General features: G+C 41.7%; 1 protein-coding gene across 3 annotated transcripts in view; it reads right to left on the bottom strand.

The window, feature by feature from the left end:
* Nucleotides 1-980: 980 nt before the first annotated feature.
* Nucleotides 981-12,110, bottom strand: part of Ac13E (Adenylyl cyclase 13E) — a 138,853-nt gene continuing 127,723 nt past the window's right edge. For all 3 annotated transcript variants that reach the window (XM_050182646.3, XM_050182651.3, XM_050182647.2), the window contains one exon: nt 981-9,216. In XM_050182646.3, coding sequence (XP_050038603.1) covers nt 7,324-9,216 — 1,893 coding nt within the window. In that variant the 3' untranslated portion in view covers nt 981-7,323. The remainder of the gene's footprint in view (nt 9,217-12,110) is intronic.

The following is a 12,110-nucleotide window of genomic DNA, read 5'->3' as shown; positions in this document are numbered from 1 at the left end:
TAAATCGTAACAGTTACAGCAAGTCGTATTAACTTCAGACGCCATCCGCTGCTGCCTCGGGTGATAGCTCGCGCATCAGCTGATCGCCGGGACAGCCGTGTGTATGTTCCAGCAACAGCCAGCAGCTTCGTTACTGCAGCTTTAATTGAAGCGCAAAGAATACATATCGCGCACGAGATACTTACCAGGGCCTGACCTTATTAAGGTGCTACTAGTGTACAGTTTCGGGCTGTGTAAAATCGAAGCTACCGACCTGCTGTACACAGCTGCAGACAAAGTTTTTGCACCGCTGTCGCACAGTGCACTTTCGATCGTGATTTGCTCATTTGCGCATACTGCAGAAGAGAGTAAACTGCGGTCGATAACTTCAATCCCGATCGAGCTCCATCGCAATGCTTATTACACGCAGAAGGCAGGCGCGGTGCATGAATTTGCTTCCTTACACCTACTACGGGAGATTAGCCACGAAGCCGGCAGCTAAACGGGTGGGGCGGAGGGCGAAAACATTAGGAAAAAAGTATGTTTGAGGGAACATAAGAAATTACATTGACTTAAACGATGCGTCAACGTTGTCAATGACACCACTTTCACCAAGTCGAATGTAAACGAAACGCGCTGGTAAACGCAGCTAGTAGTCGAAGCTGGCCTAGCAGTGGTTGACTTCCCGCTAATTGGGTAGTTTGACGATTGATTTTCAAACTTTGGAAGTTTATAAATATGCATGAAGTCGTTAAGATGCTTACCAATGCACTTGTGCTTGATAAAATCTCGAGCTTTTTGTGCCCAACGTGTCCTTTACATTTCTGCGACACCAAAGCTACAGCACATATTCAACAAAATTTACGTTTTCAAAATTAAATTTTCTGTGACAGGCTTCATGCATGGCATTCGTTTAACAACCACTTTAGGTTTCATTGCACAGCTTTTTCTCACCTTGACATCCAGAATATCTGTAGCAGCCCATGAATGATTCAGAACACTTTATTTACAAAATGAATAAATAATTTATTTGGGAATCCCCTATACAGACTGAAAAACAATATAACTGTACATAGAAAACAAGCTTGTCTTTTTCATAATCTTCAATGTATATACACCTAAATATGAATACAACCGCTTTGTTTTAGAATGCAGTGACCAGTGAATGTTTAAACTCTCAAACCTAAAACATGACAATAATATCAACATACTTTTTACATTGCCAAAACAACATAACTTCTGAAAAATATATATATATATATCGATCATCGGCAAGGACATACAAATAAAAAATGGATTCAACACATAAGCACTCAATCTCATCTAGAAGCAACAAATGACTTCCTGCCCCCTTTAAAACATTTCAGGTGTAGCGCAAAGATCACATTTAACAAATACATGTGTAGATGATCCCAACACTGAAGGTAATGATATGCAAATAGTAGTATTAAGTTGGTGGCGGTCAGCAGCAGGACACAAATGGACAGAACGAGCATGATTCGCCACACATGTAATTGCCAGCCACATTCACAACAACAGTTCAGAAATTCACATGACTAGAAAAGTCCCACCATTTCATTCTATTTTTTCTGTCTGTATTTTTCTGTTTAGGTTGTATAGAAGCACAGATATAAGAACCAAACAGCCTGGCATCACACACAATCGCCGCAGTAATACTGTGCTTTGATGTGTGCAAAGTGACATTCAAGTGCTCATTCCACGTAAGTTTCTTGCAGGCAACGGATATCATTGGCACCTTTAGAATACTGGGCGTTTTCCACATGTGATGGCCACGTGGGTTTGGGCGGATCACAAAAAGATCTCAAAGGCGCCCATTTCTATCGCATGGAGACGGAAGTGTGCTTACCGGGTACCATACTGTTATAGCATTTAGCACAGAGCACACAAAATCGAAGTAGACAGCACACACACATCACCAGGAGAGACGCCTTCTCCGAAGGAATTGGTATAAAAAGCGCATGCAGTGCTATAGACACTTGTGACTGAGTTTTTGTGTGAACATTAACAAGGCAGAGCAAAGGAGACACTTGGTACCAGGGTTGCTTCCTGATTGCCAAAGGGATGCCCATTTGTCCTGCAAACAGGCGTGTTTCAGCCTTCAGGCATAGCTGTGCATCCGGACTGTTGGAATGCAACCCGAGTGTGAGGCAGAATATATGTGTAAAAATGGTGCGAAAAGATCCTCCAAGGGCCTGAAATGTGTAACAAACACTTTCCATACCGGGCGCCTCCACACATGACACAGCGCCTGCTTGTAGATATTGTCATCAACAATAGACTGCTCGCCCAGCATTATGTTAAAGCCAAAACACGTGACTAGATGCTTTGCTTGAGAAGACAGTCACTCTTCCCTAGCATGAGGTGCAAACACTTTGGATTGAACTGTGTGTTCACTACCCTAGGCACAACATCAACATTTCTTTTCGTTTTTTTTTTTTTTTAGAAAAGTACAAAGCCTAGATATCTAGTACCAGTACAAAGTTGTGTAAATTAAGGACAGGTAGCATGGCTTGTCATTTGGCCTCAGCTGCAAACTTGTACAGCAGCAGCTGAAAAAAACAGTGCTTCCAGTAACATGCAAGCTTGTGCCTTGGCAAAACATAACCTTCGGGCACAAGCAAACCATGCTTGAACGATTAAGCTCTCGTGACGCAGCCTCACACACTGCAAACACTGTTCTGCACAATCTCCAGACTTCAAAGCTGTATCTTAACATTCATCAAAAACAATCATCATATAATGCAAAAATAATTTTTATAAAAAAAAAATTGCAGCGCACAGTTCGTCACAAAGCCAGGTGCTCGCTTCCAGCACAAAGCAGCAGAAAATTGTGTTAGCCTATTGCATTATTTTCCTGCAACACACAACACAGAATTTTAGTCCCTGTGCATGTGCTTTGACATTAGGGTAATAGTGGAATGCCGTGAAGAAAAACCCAGCATCAGTCGTGGTTGAATCTGGCAATATTTTGTCCAAACAAAATGTGCTGCAACATTCTTCAGTTATGTGGCACTTCTTTGTTGGGAAAGGTCTGGCACTAAAAAGCTTGTGCCACCATGAAAACATTAATGTTGTTTGCAGTGAATACAGAGCCATAGAAAGCATCACCAGAATCACCACCAGGGCTGCTTTTTGCATTTCCACGACGGTATTTCGCCAAAACATTAGTGCCAGAAAGTGCACGTATCAGCTAAAGCTTTCCAGTAATGTACCATCAAGCTTGAATGCAAATTCAAGCCCTAGAGATACCGTCATAAGTAATGAGAAGCTATACCTGTGCTCTAGAGATACCGGCATAAAAAAAAAGAATAATGAGGAACTAATCCAAACAAACATGTGTTGGATGCTTCATTCATTAATGCAGCAAAGACAAAAAAATTCACCTCTTTTGTTCTTGGCATAATATGAATTCTGCTGCTAACCATGGAACACTACATAATTTCACGACATGCACCACATTCTTTTATCATGCTTTTTCTTCACAGTATATTCAGAATTGGGCATTGGAAGCCAGGCACCCCATAGAATGTCACAGATGTTCATTAGCATTTGCAAGAAAGCAGCGAGAAGCCCTAGGTTGATTTCACCAGTCTGAAGAAAGATCAATTTCACTATGTACATACTAAATGTTGCATAGTTCAGGACCATAAGTTTAGCTGTGTTTACCGGTTCAACTGCTAGAGCTCGCTCGCAGTAAAATTTCACACAGAAGCAGCATTTGGCAGTGGGTTTTGTATAATGGAATACTTGGATGCAGTGCTAACAAGTCTCATTCAGAATGAATTGAGAGTACAGTCATGCCTACCTACAATGGACCATTGCAGGACAACCTTGCGTACTAGTATGAGCAGCAATTCATCAACTAACAAATCTTGCAAGAGGCCTATGAAGTGATAACAGCCCAATCGCCATGTCAGTTTGGCTAGAACGAGCAGAAGGAACAACTACACAGGGGCACAATGATCAGCCAAGGCATAAAATGAGACGTACGTGGAAAGCTTTGCTAGCAAACATGCAGAATTTGGCACACGATAACTTTTTATTTGCAATTTATTCAAAAGACTAGCCACAACCTTTGTAATGGCATGAAACTTCAAAGTAGCCAATTATGATGAAGAATGCCTCAATACCAAGTGCTTCCCTTTTTAAAGAACTGAGTGGCTATCTTCTTACATTTAACACTTTCTTTAGTTCTTATTTTTTGCTGGCTCTCAAGCATCCTCGTATATACCTTCTTTTTTTGCCCCCTCATGGTTCTTGATATCAGCAGCAGTACACGTGATGGTCAGAATTGGGACCACATCGCCTCTTATGTAATATCAGAATCATGATGTCTGAAGTTGCCACAGCATTAAAGATCTACAAGCTAAGTATATACTTTGCAAATCAAAGTCACACAGCAAGATTAAAAGTAGGAGATGCGTCGTTAGTTTGCCACACTAGAATACATGTAGCGAACATGCAGATTGCCTGATGAATCACTGGGATAGCACTACTGAAGCAGACATTTAGTGATTTCTGGTAGTAAAGGCCATATGAATTATTTTCATTAATCAAGCCCTCATCAAGCATATTTCTTGCCCTCAAAAAATCCCTTTAGAGGTTTTTTTGACAACAAGTCAATTGTAACAAACTTCTAGTTAACAAACAGCTCTAGTGCCACCAAGCAGTTTACTCTAATTGGGCTTGACTGTATGTGTCACCTGCTGCACTGCCAGTCGGAAAATGCAGATTTTGTCAGGGAAATAAATGGCAGTGTCATGTGTTAGGTGAACCACACCACATTTCTGAATGAAGATGCTGCCATCTACCAGAATTTATTAATCCACCTCATTTGCTTATCCATGCTACACAGTCTGTCACCTCCGTCGCAGGACTTTGCACACCTGTTGACAAACGATGCCACCATTCCCTCAAATTCATAAATCTCTTTTTGGTCCAGCGTCACTATAAACAACACACACTTTAGGATTGCTCTCGGTGAAACAGGCAGTATTGCTTCAAAACATGCTATCAAACAAAATCCTCTGTTAAATGCCACCCTTCTATTAAATTTCGGCACAAATGAGACAATGGATTAGCTTGACAAAGCCATTTCTACCCGTCTTCTTGAACAATGCAACGTTCAAAGCTTTGCCCTCCTTTCTAAGCTGTATTGGAGGCATGTTTTACATCCCGTGCTCATCCCATCAGCTCATGGTGTTACCAAATACACTAGGTTCCACAGCTAGAGAAACAAAAATTGCTCTGTAAATAAAGTGATTTACAATATTAACTACCTGGCACTTGTAACAGATCCTGCATTGTCATTCAGTCAGTAAATGCTAACACAGTATTCCAAGAAACAAAACACATTCAAAATTGTGATGAATCCACTCTAAAATCCACCTGTGCTAGATTCTGTGTATAAGGGCATAAAGGGACTATGCCATACAAAATTTTAGCAGTCTTTCCTTTTGCTACAAAATGTATAACCACGGTGCATCTTCCTCAAGCCAAGATGGCCAAAACAACCAACCTGCTAACAGCATGGTCTTATATAATAAAACTATACAGTACATTAAGCACATGTTTCCTGGTCCCTCAAAGGCTATTTCATTAAAATGCATTCCATGGCAATCAGTGTGCTCTTTCTCATTCACCAGCACAAAACAAGAAAAGTGCTGATGATAATAAAATGCAAACAAAACGTAAGCGAAGAAATCACGATCTGAAAAGGATTGGTTATTTAGCCCTTTAAGTGCCTTGCTTGAGTGTAATCACATGGCCGCCGATGCACACCCTTGGCCATGCCAGAGATAATTTGTGAAGGTGAAACTCTCGTAGACTGGTTCTACCATCTACTTAAAAGCTAGATTATCTAAAATTTTATGGTAGGTACTGTTTTTATACAAGAGATGGCTTGACAAAGCTTACTGACTATCAGTGTTGCTTGCATCTATCAATTTTCAACATGGCGAACCAGCACAAAAAATCTGCATGTTTCTTTTATGATCCAGAAATCCAAGAGCTCCTTATTTCTTATGAACTCTGAGTCAGGGGACTTTGACGTTACTTATGAGTGTCTTCAAGGGACAATGACAGCAACAAAGAGGCTATATTGCTTGAGATGCACTAATTATAATTAAATGATTAGTAGCATAAGTGTTAATTTTTTTTTAATTTTCAGATTTAGAACATCTGTAAAACTCTACCAAACATATTGCCCATAAATGACATTTCAATTGAAAGCCCGTTAATGTGTTACTGGGACAGAAGTTGAACTTGTTGCACTTCGAAAAACACCCGGCACCTAAAGGATTAAACAGCTGCATGTCCTGAAAAGAAAAGGACTGGATTTCGCACCACATGATAAGCACAAAGAACCAACCAAAGTTTATCGTCGAGACTACGCGCATAAGCAATTTGTGATTGTGATTCGTCTCAGTTGGTACGCAGCCCCTGTCTCGTGCTTTTTGTATCAGTATTCTCCTATGTCGACACTGTTGCTATATGTATGACAAACTAGATGAACAAGAATAGAATTCTGTTAAGCAAATGCACAATTGTTCGCAGCTGCTACAACAGACAGGAAGAAATAAGCGAGCTCCCAAAAAATGACGACAAAGTGAGAACCTATGAGCCATGCAGCAAGGCCTGCAAACCAACAAATGCAAATGACACAGTATTAAAAACAAGAGTATAAATTGTAAACATTACTGACAACAAACAAAAATAAATCACAATTACCTAAACATGCATCTCAGTGAATCTCCCATATAGCTGCCAACAAAGAACATTGTGTAAAAGCTTACAGAAACACACAACGAAAGGACTCTTACACAAAAACACTACTGTCCAAAGCATTTCTAGATTTCCTGTACTGCATTTTGTTCACTTGTCTTTTCACTTTAACAGTATGCAGTCTTGTGAACACATCATCGTCTTGGCTTTGACAGTTGACCTTTCTAAGGTGGAAATCAAGGATGAAAATATTCTGTAAAACACCAAGCACTACTATCCTCAGTGAGATTCAGCACACCATTCTATCTTTGTCTGTTAGCTGAAGTACTTAGAAGATTAAACATGTATTCACCACCATCCACACATACATGAGAATCGGCACACTTCATACACACTGCGGTGTGCACACATCCACATGCATTCAAAGCACTACCATTTCACGAAACTTGGCATTTTGATCAAGTTCTGCTGGGTCACCACTAATATGGATTGTTGACTGCAGTATGGCAGCTTGCATATTATCAAAACGTCAGTCACTGGTATCCACCTTGCTTGACAAGATCATTTGGGGCCAAGGCTTACATTAGGCCCTGCGCACCATTATGCTGGCAATCCCTCTTCACTTTTTGCTTCCTTTTCAACTTCATCACCTTTTGCTTGTTCATCAGGAGGAGCGGCTTTCTCTTTTTCATCTGCTGTGGATGTTGTACTAAGGCTTGGCCGCTGTGTCGATGGAAGAATCCTGTACAAGACTTTGTCTTTCTTCCTCACAAGAAGGTACACATTCATATTGTTCTTCCCCTTTATATATATTGAACCTCGTGACTCGAACACATACAGCTCTTGCAGTACCTGAAGGCAGTGTTCAGGAATCTGTATACGCCCAGGAACTCCATGGGAATCCATTCGACTGGCAGTGTTAACAGCGTCTCCCCAGATGTCATAGTAGAGCTTGGTTGTGCCAATGACGCCTGCTGTGACATCCCCGTAGCAGTAGCCAATGCGAATTACAAAGTTAAACTCAAGAAGATTCTGGTTGAAGTTCTCAATCACTTGTTGCATGGCTATTGCAAAGTCCATCAATTCAAAAAGGTGGGTGAAAGGATGTGGATTCTCACGTCGCAGCTTGGGATTCAGTCCAGAAGCTGCCATAAACGTGCTCCCAATGGTCTTGATCTTTGTGACATTGCGAAAGAGCGGCTTTGAAAGCAGCTCATCAAAGTCCCCCACAAGCTCGTTCAGGACACGTAGATATTCCTTGCCTCCTTCATATGACTCATCATACATTTCATGAAAGTTGACAATACTCGCAAAAATGATTCCTGCATCACGATGGTTCTCAGAGTACTTGGACGTGTTCTTCAGTTGCTCAGCAACATGGCGAGGAATTATGTTATGCAAGAGCCAGTCAGCTTGATTTTTCATAGACTGAATGCGCTGCTCATCACGGGCTGCCATGGCACTGCCATGAAAGCTCAACCGGTAACTTATTTCAAACTCACGATTGAGCAGCCAGACGAGGATCGTATTGAGCACAACGTGCAGTACTATCTCGTAAATGGCTGACTGGTTGCAGCTATATGAATCACGATGGAAACTGACACCTGGCAGCTCTACACCCAGGTCAGAAATTATTTCAAGGTGTGTGACGTTACGAGTGGGAGTCCGCAAAGGACATGGGCACGCTGGCAAGCCAATGAGGACAGCTAAAACTACTCCTGCACATGTGGCCAGCAGAGAGCGCAGCCAGAAGTTGAGCTGGGTGAAGTTGCAGAAGTGCAGAAGAGAGACGAAGACAACATAGCAGAAGGCATTGGTACGTTCTGGGGTCGAAAGCACACCAGCACAGGTGAAATTTGAGAAGATGGCACCGATGGGAAAGCTGACAAGGACAAGTCCGACCATGTGCCAAGGGTACCACTCAGTGCAGTAACGGTAGATCTGTGCCAAACAGTCGGCTACCCAGTGGCCTCGAGTGGCTAAGATTTCACGGATGCACAGCATGAAAATGCAGAGATGCACACTAGTTGCAAAGAGGCAAAACAATAGCCACGACACAGGTGTATCAAACAGCACAAAGCAAGCAAACATAATGATCAAATAAAAACCCAGCGCCACAAAAATGTCAAAATAGGTGGTGAATGAGGCAGAGGCCATAGTGGGCGCAAGGTCACGGTGATGGAGCCGATGCCGGTAGTTGCGCTCCATCTCTGAATCATTGAAGAAGAGGGTCACAGGATTCACAGGTGGACGTATGAAGTAGTCCATGGTACAAGAGTCCTGCTGTATACAGCGTATCATTTGCAGGTCCGACTGTTTGCGGAGGTGGCGCAACCGTGACAGGCTTTCGTTGAGCATGAGTGCAGGGTCCACGAATATGCTGTAGCCACGCAGGCTAGAGCCACTGGACCGTCCCGTGTCTGCCACGGACGTGTAGCTTGAGCAGTAACCACTGGCCCGCTGTGCATACAGTGGCGTTGGAGTGTCCAGGAGCTGCAAATACACACACAAAAAAATTAAAATGGACAAAATCCACTTCCGAACACAACATTTGTGCAAAATACACACATATATGTGCCAGTGGTCTAGCCTGGAGAAATCCATTTCTACAAGTCTTCCTGAACCAATGATGAACACTGATATCAGCACATGATTTCTAAGCATAAACAGCTGTGTCATGAGCTTGTGCATAAGAGACGCACATAATCTTTTTCTTTTTTTCATAGTACGACTGCTCAGAAAAGAATGTACAATTCAACCTTTGTGTGCCTTTAAACAGTACATAAACACAAGAATGCTAGTATACTGCCTTTACAAGTGGCTTTAGAGGCACATTAGAGAGAGAAGCCAAGTTTGCTTGGTAGAGTAGTCTCCACAAAATTTTCTCTACATTTGTTTTTGACTGGTAAATTAAGGTGGTTTACCAATAAAGGAAATCACAATTAAATACTACTGTTCAGTTTTTACATACAAACCACATATCATTAAAATGTCACACTTGCAATCTATGGTGTCATCAGTGTTAGGACTTGAGAAAAGAGAAAAAAAAATGAAGATGCCAAGTAAGAAAAATAGCCAGTGACTGTATTTATGACTGCCTATTATTAAATGCCGATGCATCAGCCGTATAAACTTTTGCATATTTTGTGGTCGCACTGCTAAACAACTACATTGCACTGAGCAGGTTGGAAATAAGTATGTGCTGATGTATACCAGGCAATGCACTTGGTGCCCCATATGGGCACTTGGTGCCTGTGGTGCAGGTGCATGCCCCACTTTCTCTCCCTTTAATAGCTACAATTATTATTTTTCTGATCTGTGCAAATATCAAATTAAGATCAAAACATTAGTAGCCTACACAAATCGACTTCTTCTGTGACAATCTGTGAATTGATCTTTTCACAACTTCTTGCAAAGGTACGTACTACCATCACCTGGTAGAAAGGTAACATGTGAGCAAGTTGCAAATAGCCTTATTAGCGACATGTTGTGTGGCATTGTGGTGGGATGTGGAAACAAAACGAGAGAAAAGCATCATTCCTTCTTCTGCTTGCAACCCCATCACGGAAGTTTATTTATCTTCATCTATGTTGTGGCACACCCACCAACAAGAACAGTTTTTTTTAAATTTGATATGGATGCACTCTGTCTATTGCAGTTTTGGAAGTTGGTGTAAATGGTGAGTTAGGACAGGCAGCATGATCGCCCAATCACACTGTTACATTCTTCACCGCTTGTGAGCAATATAAGCACACTAAGAAGAAAGCATGAAAGAAGGTGTGCAGGTAGCAGAAGTGCACCTCCTCTCCATCTGTTTTCACATGTTGCTGTAGCACTGTGCAACGTGCAGCCGATGAGGCCATCTGTCATGCGTTAAATGTGTTACCTTTCGTAAAGATGATGATAGTACAAGATTTAAGAAAATATGCTTTGTCAACACGCATGTGTACTAGGCTTCGCCAAAAGTATGAACATAGTCTTGTACACCTCTACTAAAGCCTAAGCACACTAGAAGTTATGGCCATGTTTGGAAGTCACATATAAGTCAATAGTAGATATGTACTTATAAGCTTTCTAACCATAGTACCCATGATAGCATGTATAAGCGCGACTGAACGAGGACGTAGAAAGAATCAGATACACAGGGAAACGCTGTCTCTGTGTATCTGTCTTTTTCTACATCCTCGTTCACTCGCGCTTATACACTCTATCATGGATTCCAACCAACTAGCCCACCAACATGTTTTAACTATAGTACACTGGTAGGCTATTAAAATGCCACTCAACATAAATGGATAACCATAATTTATGAATACAAAAAAAATTTATACTGTCCTTAAACTTTATAGGCTACATTTGACAGCAAATGAAATGAAACATAACATAAGCACATGAACTTCAGAAAGGAATAAGTTTGGGCAAGTTGGTTATTCATCGTAATGCAGGTAATATAGTGCAGTAAGGACGAGGAACAAGTCAAGACAGGACAAGCGCTAACTTTCAACAAAGATTTTATTGCAGATCCTCAGCATATATATGCACCCATCCGACTCCACAGAGAAGACGAAGATACACTGCCATATGCAGACTATGTCAAGAATTCAAGCTCTTTCTTTGATAAAGCCACTGATGCCCAACTGACGCAATCATCTCCAGCCTGTGCAATATCGGCAGCTTCTGCGATTTCCTTGGTTAAGCTATTGCAATGGTGATACACGACAACACTGTGATCAAAAAGAAGACGGCAAGGTGATTGCGCATCACATTCTTTACAATGGCCTGGCAGTTGGCCATCCGTAACAATATCAATGACTTTTTTGTTGTTCTCTTGCAGATGCACATTCAAGCAGCTGCCATTCTGACCAAAGTAGTGTCTTCCACACAAGAGTGGAATTCTGTAAACTCTCTTTTTGCAGGTGACGTAGGCATCTTTGGGCTTGATATTACAGCATGGTTTGCGCATTCTCATAGGGCAGCCCAACTTGCACGAATTCAAAAGCTCATTTGGCACCGTGAACAACACTTTAACGGCGGAACATTGCTCTGCTTTTTTAAGATTGTGAGAAACTTATTGTAGATAGAGAATCACTGCTACCTTATTTTTGTATCTTTCTTCTTTTTACTCTCTCTTGCCTTCCACTCTCTGTTCGGCACTCATGCGCAATTCAGCCTGCCTTCAGCAACTGAGACTATAACGTACCTCGGATACCCCGCCGTCTCCAAGCGTGCCACTTGCCCTTAAAGGCTTTCTACCATGATATGATCGCACGACTTGCAGAAAACGCCAGAGAAGGAAGAAAGCTCTAAGTCATGCAATCATTCCATGATAGAAAGCCTTCAAAGGCAAGTGGCACATCTGGAGGCGGCGGGGTATTCGAGGCACTTTA

The sequence above is a fragment of the Dermacentor andersoni genome, chromosome 4, assembly GCF_023375885.2.
Source record: "Dermacentor andersoni chromosome 4, qqDerAnde1_hic_scaffold, whole genome shotgun sequence".
Classification (NCBI taxonomy): Eukaryota; Metazoa; Arthropoda; class Arachnida; order Ixodida; family Ixodidae; genus Dermacentor; species Dermacentor andersoni.
The sequence above is the reverse complement of the archived record's forward strand: the minus strand, read 5'-3'. Positions and strand labels throughout refer to the sequence as shown.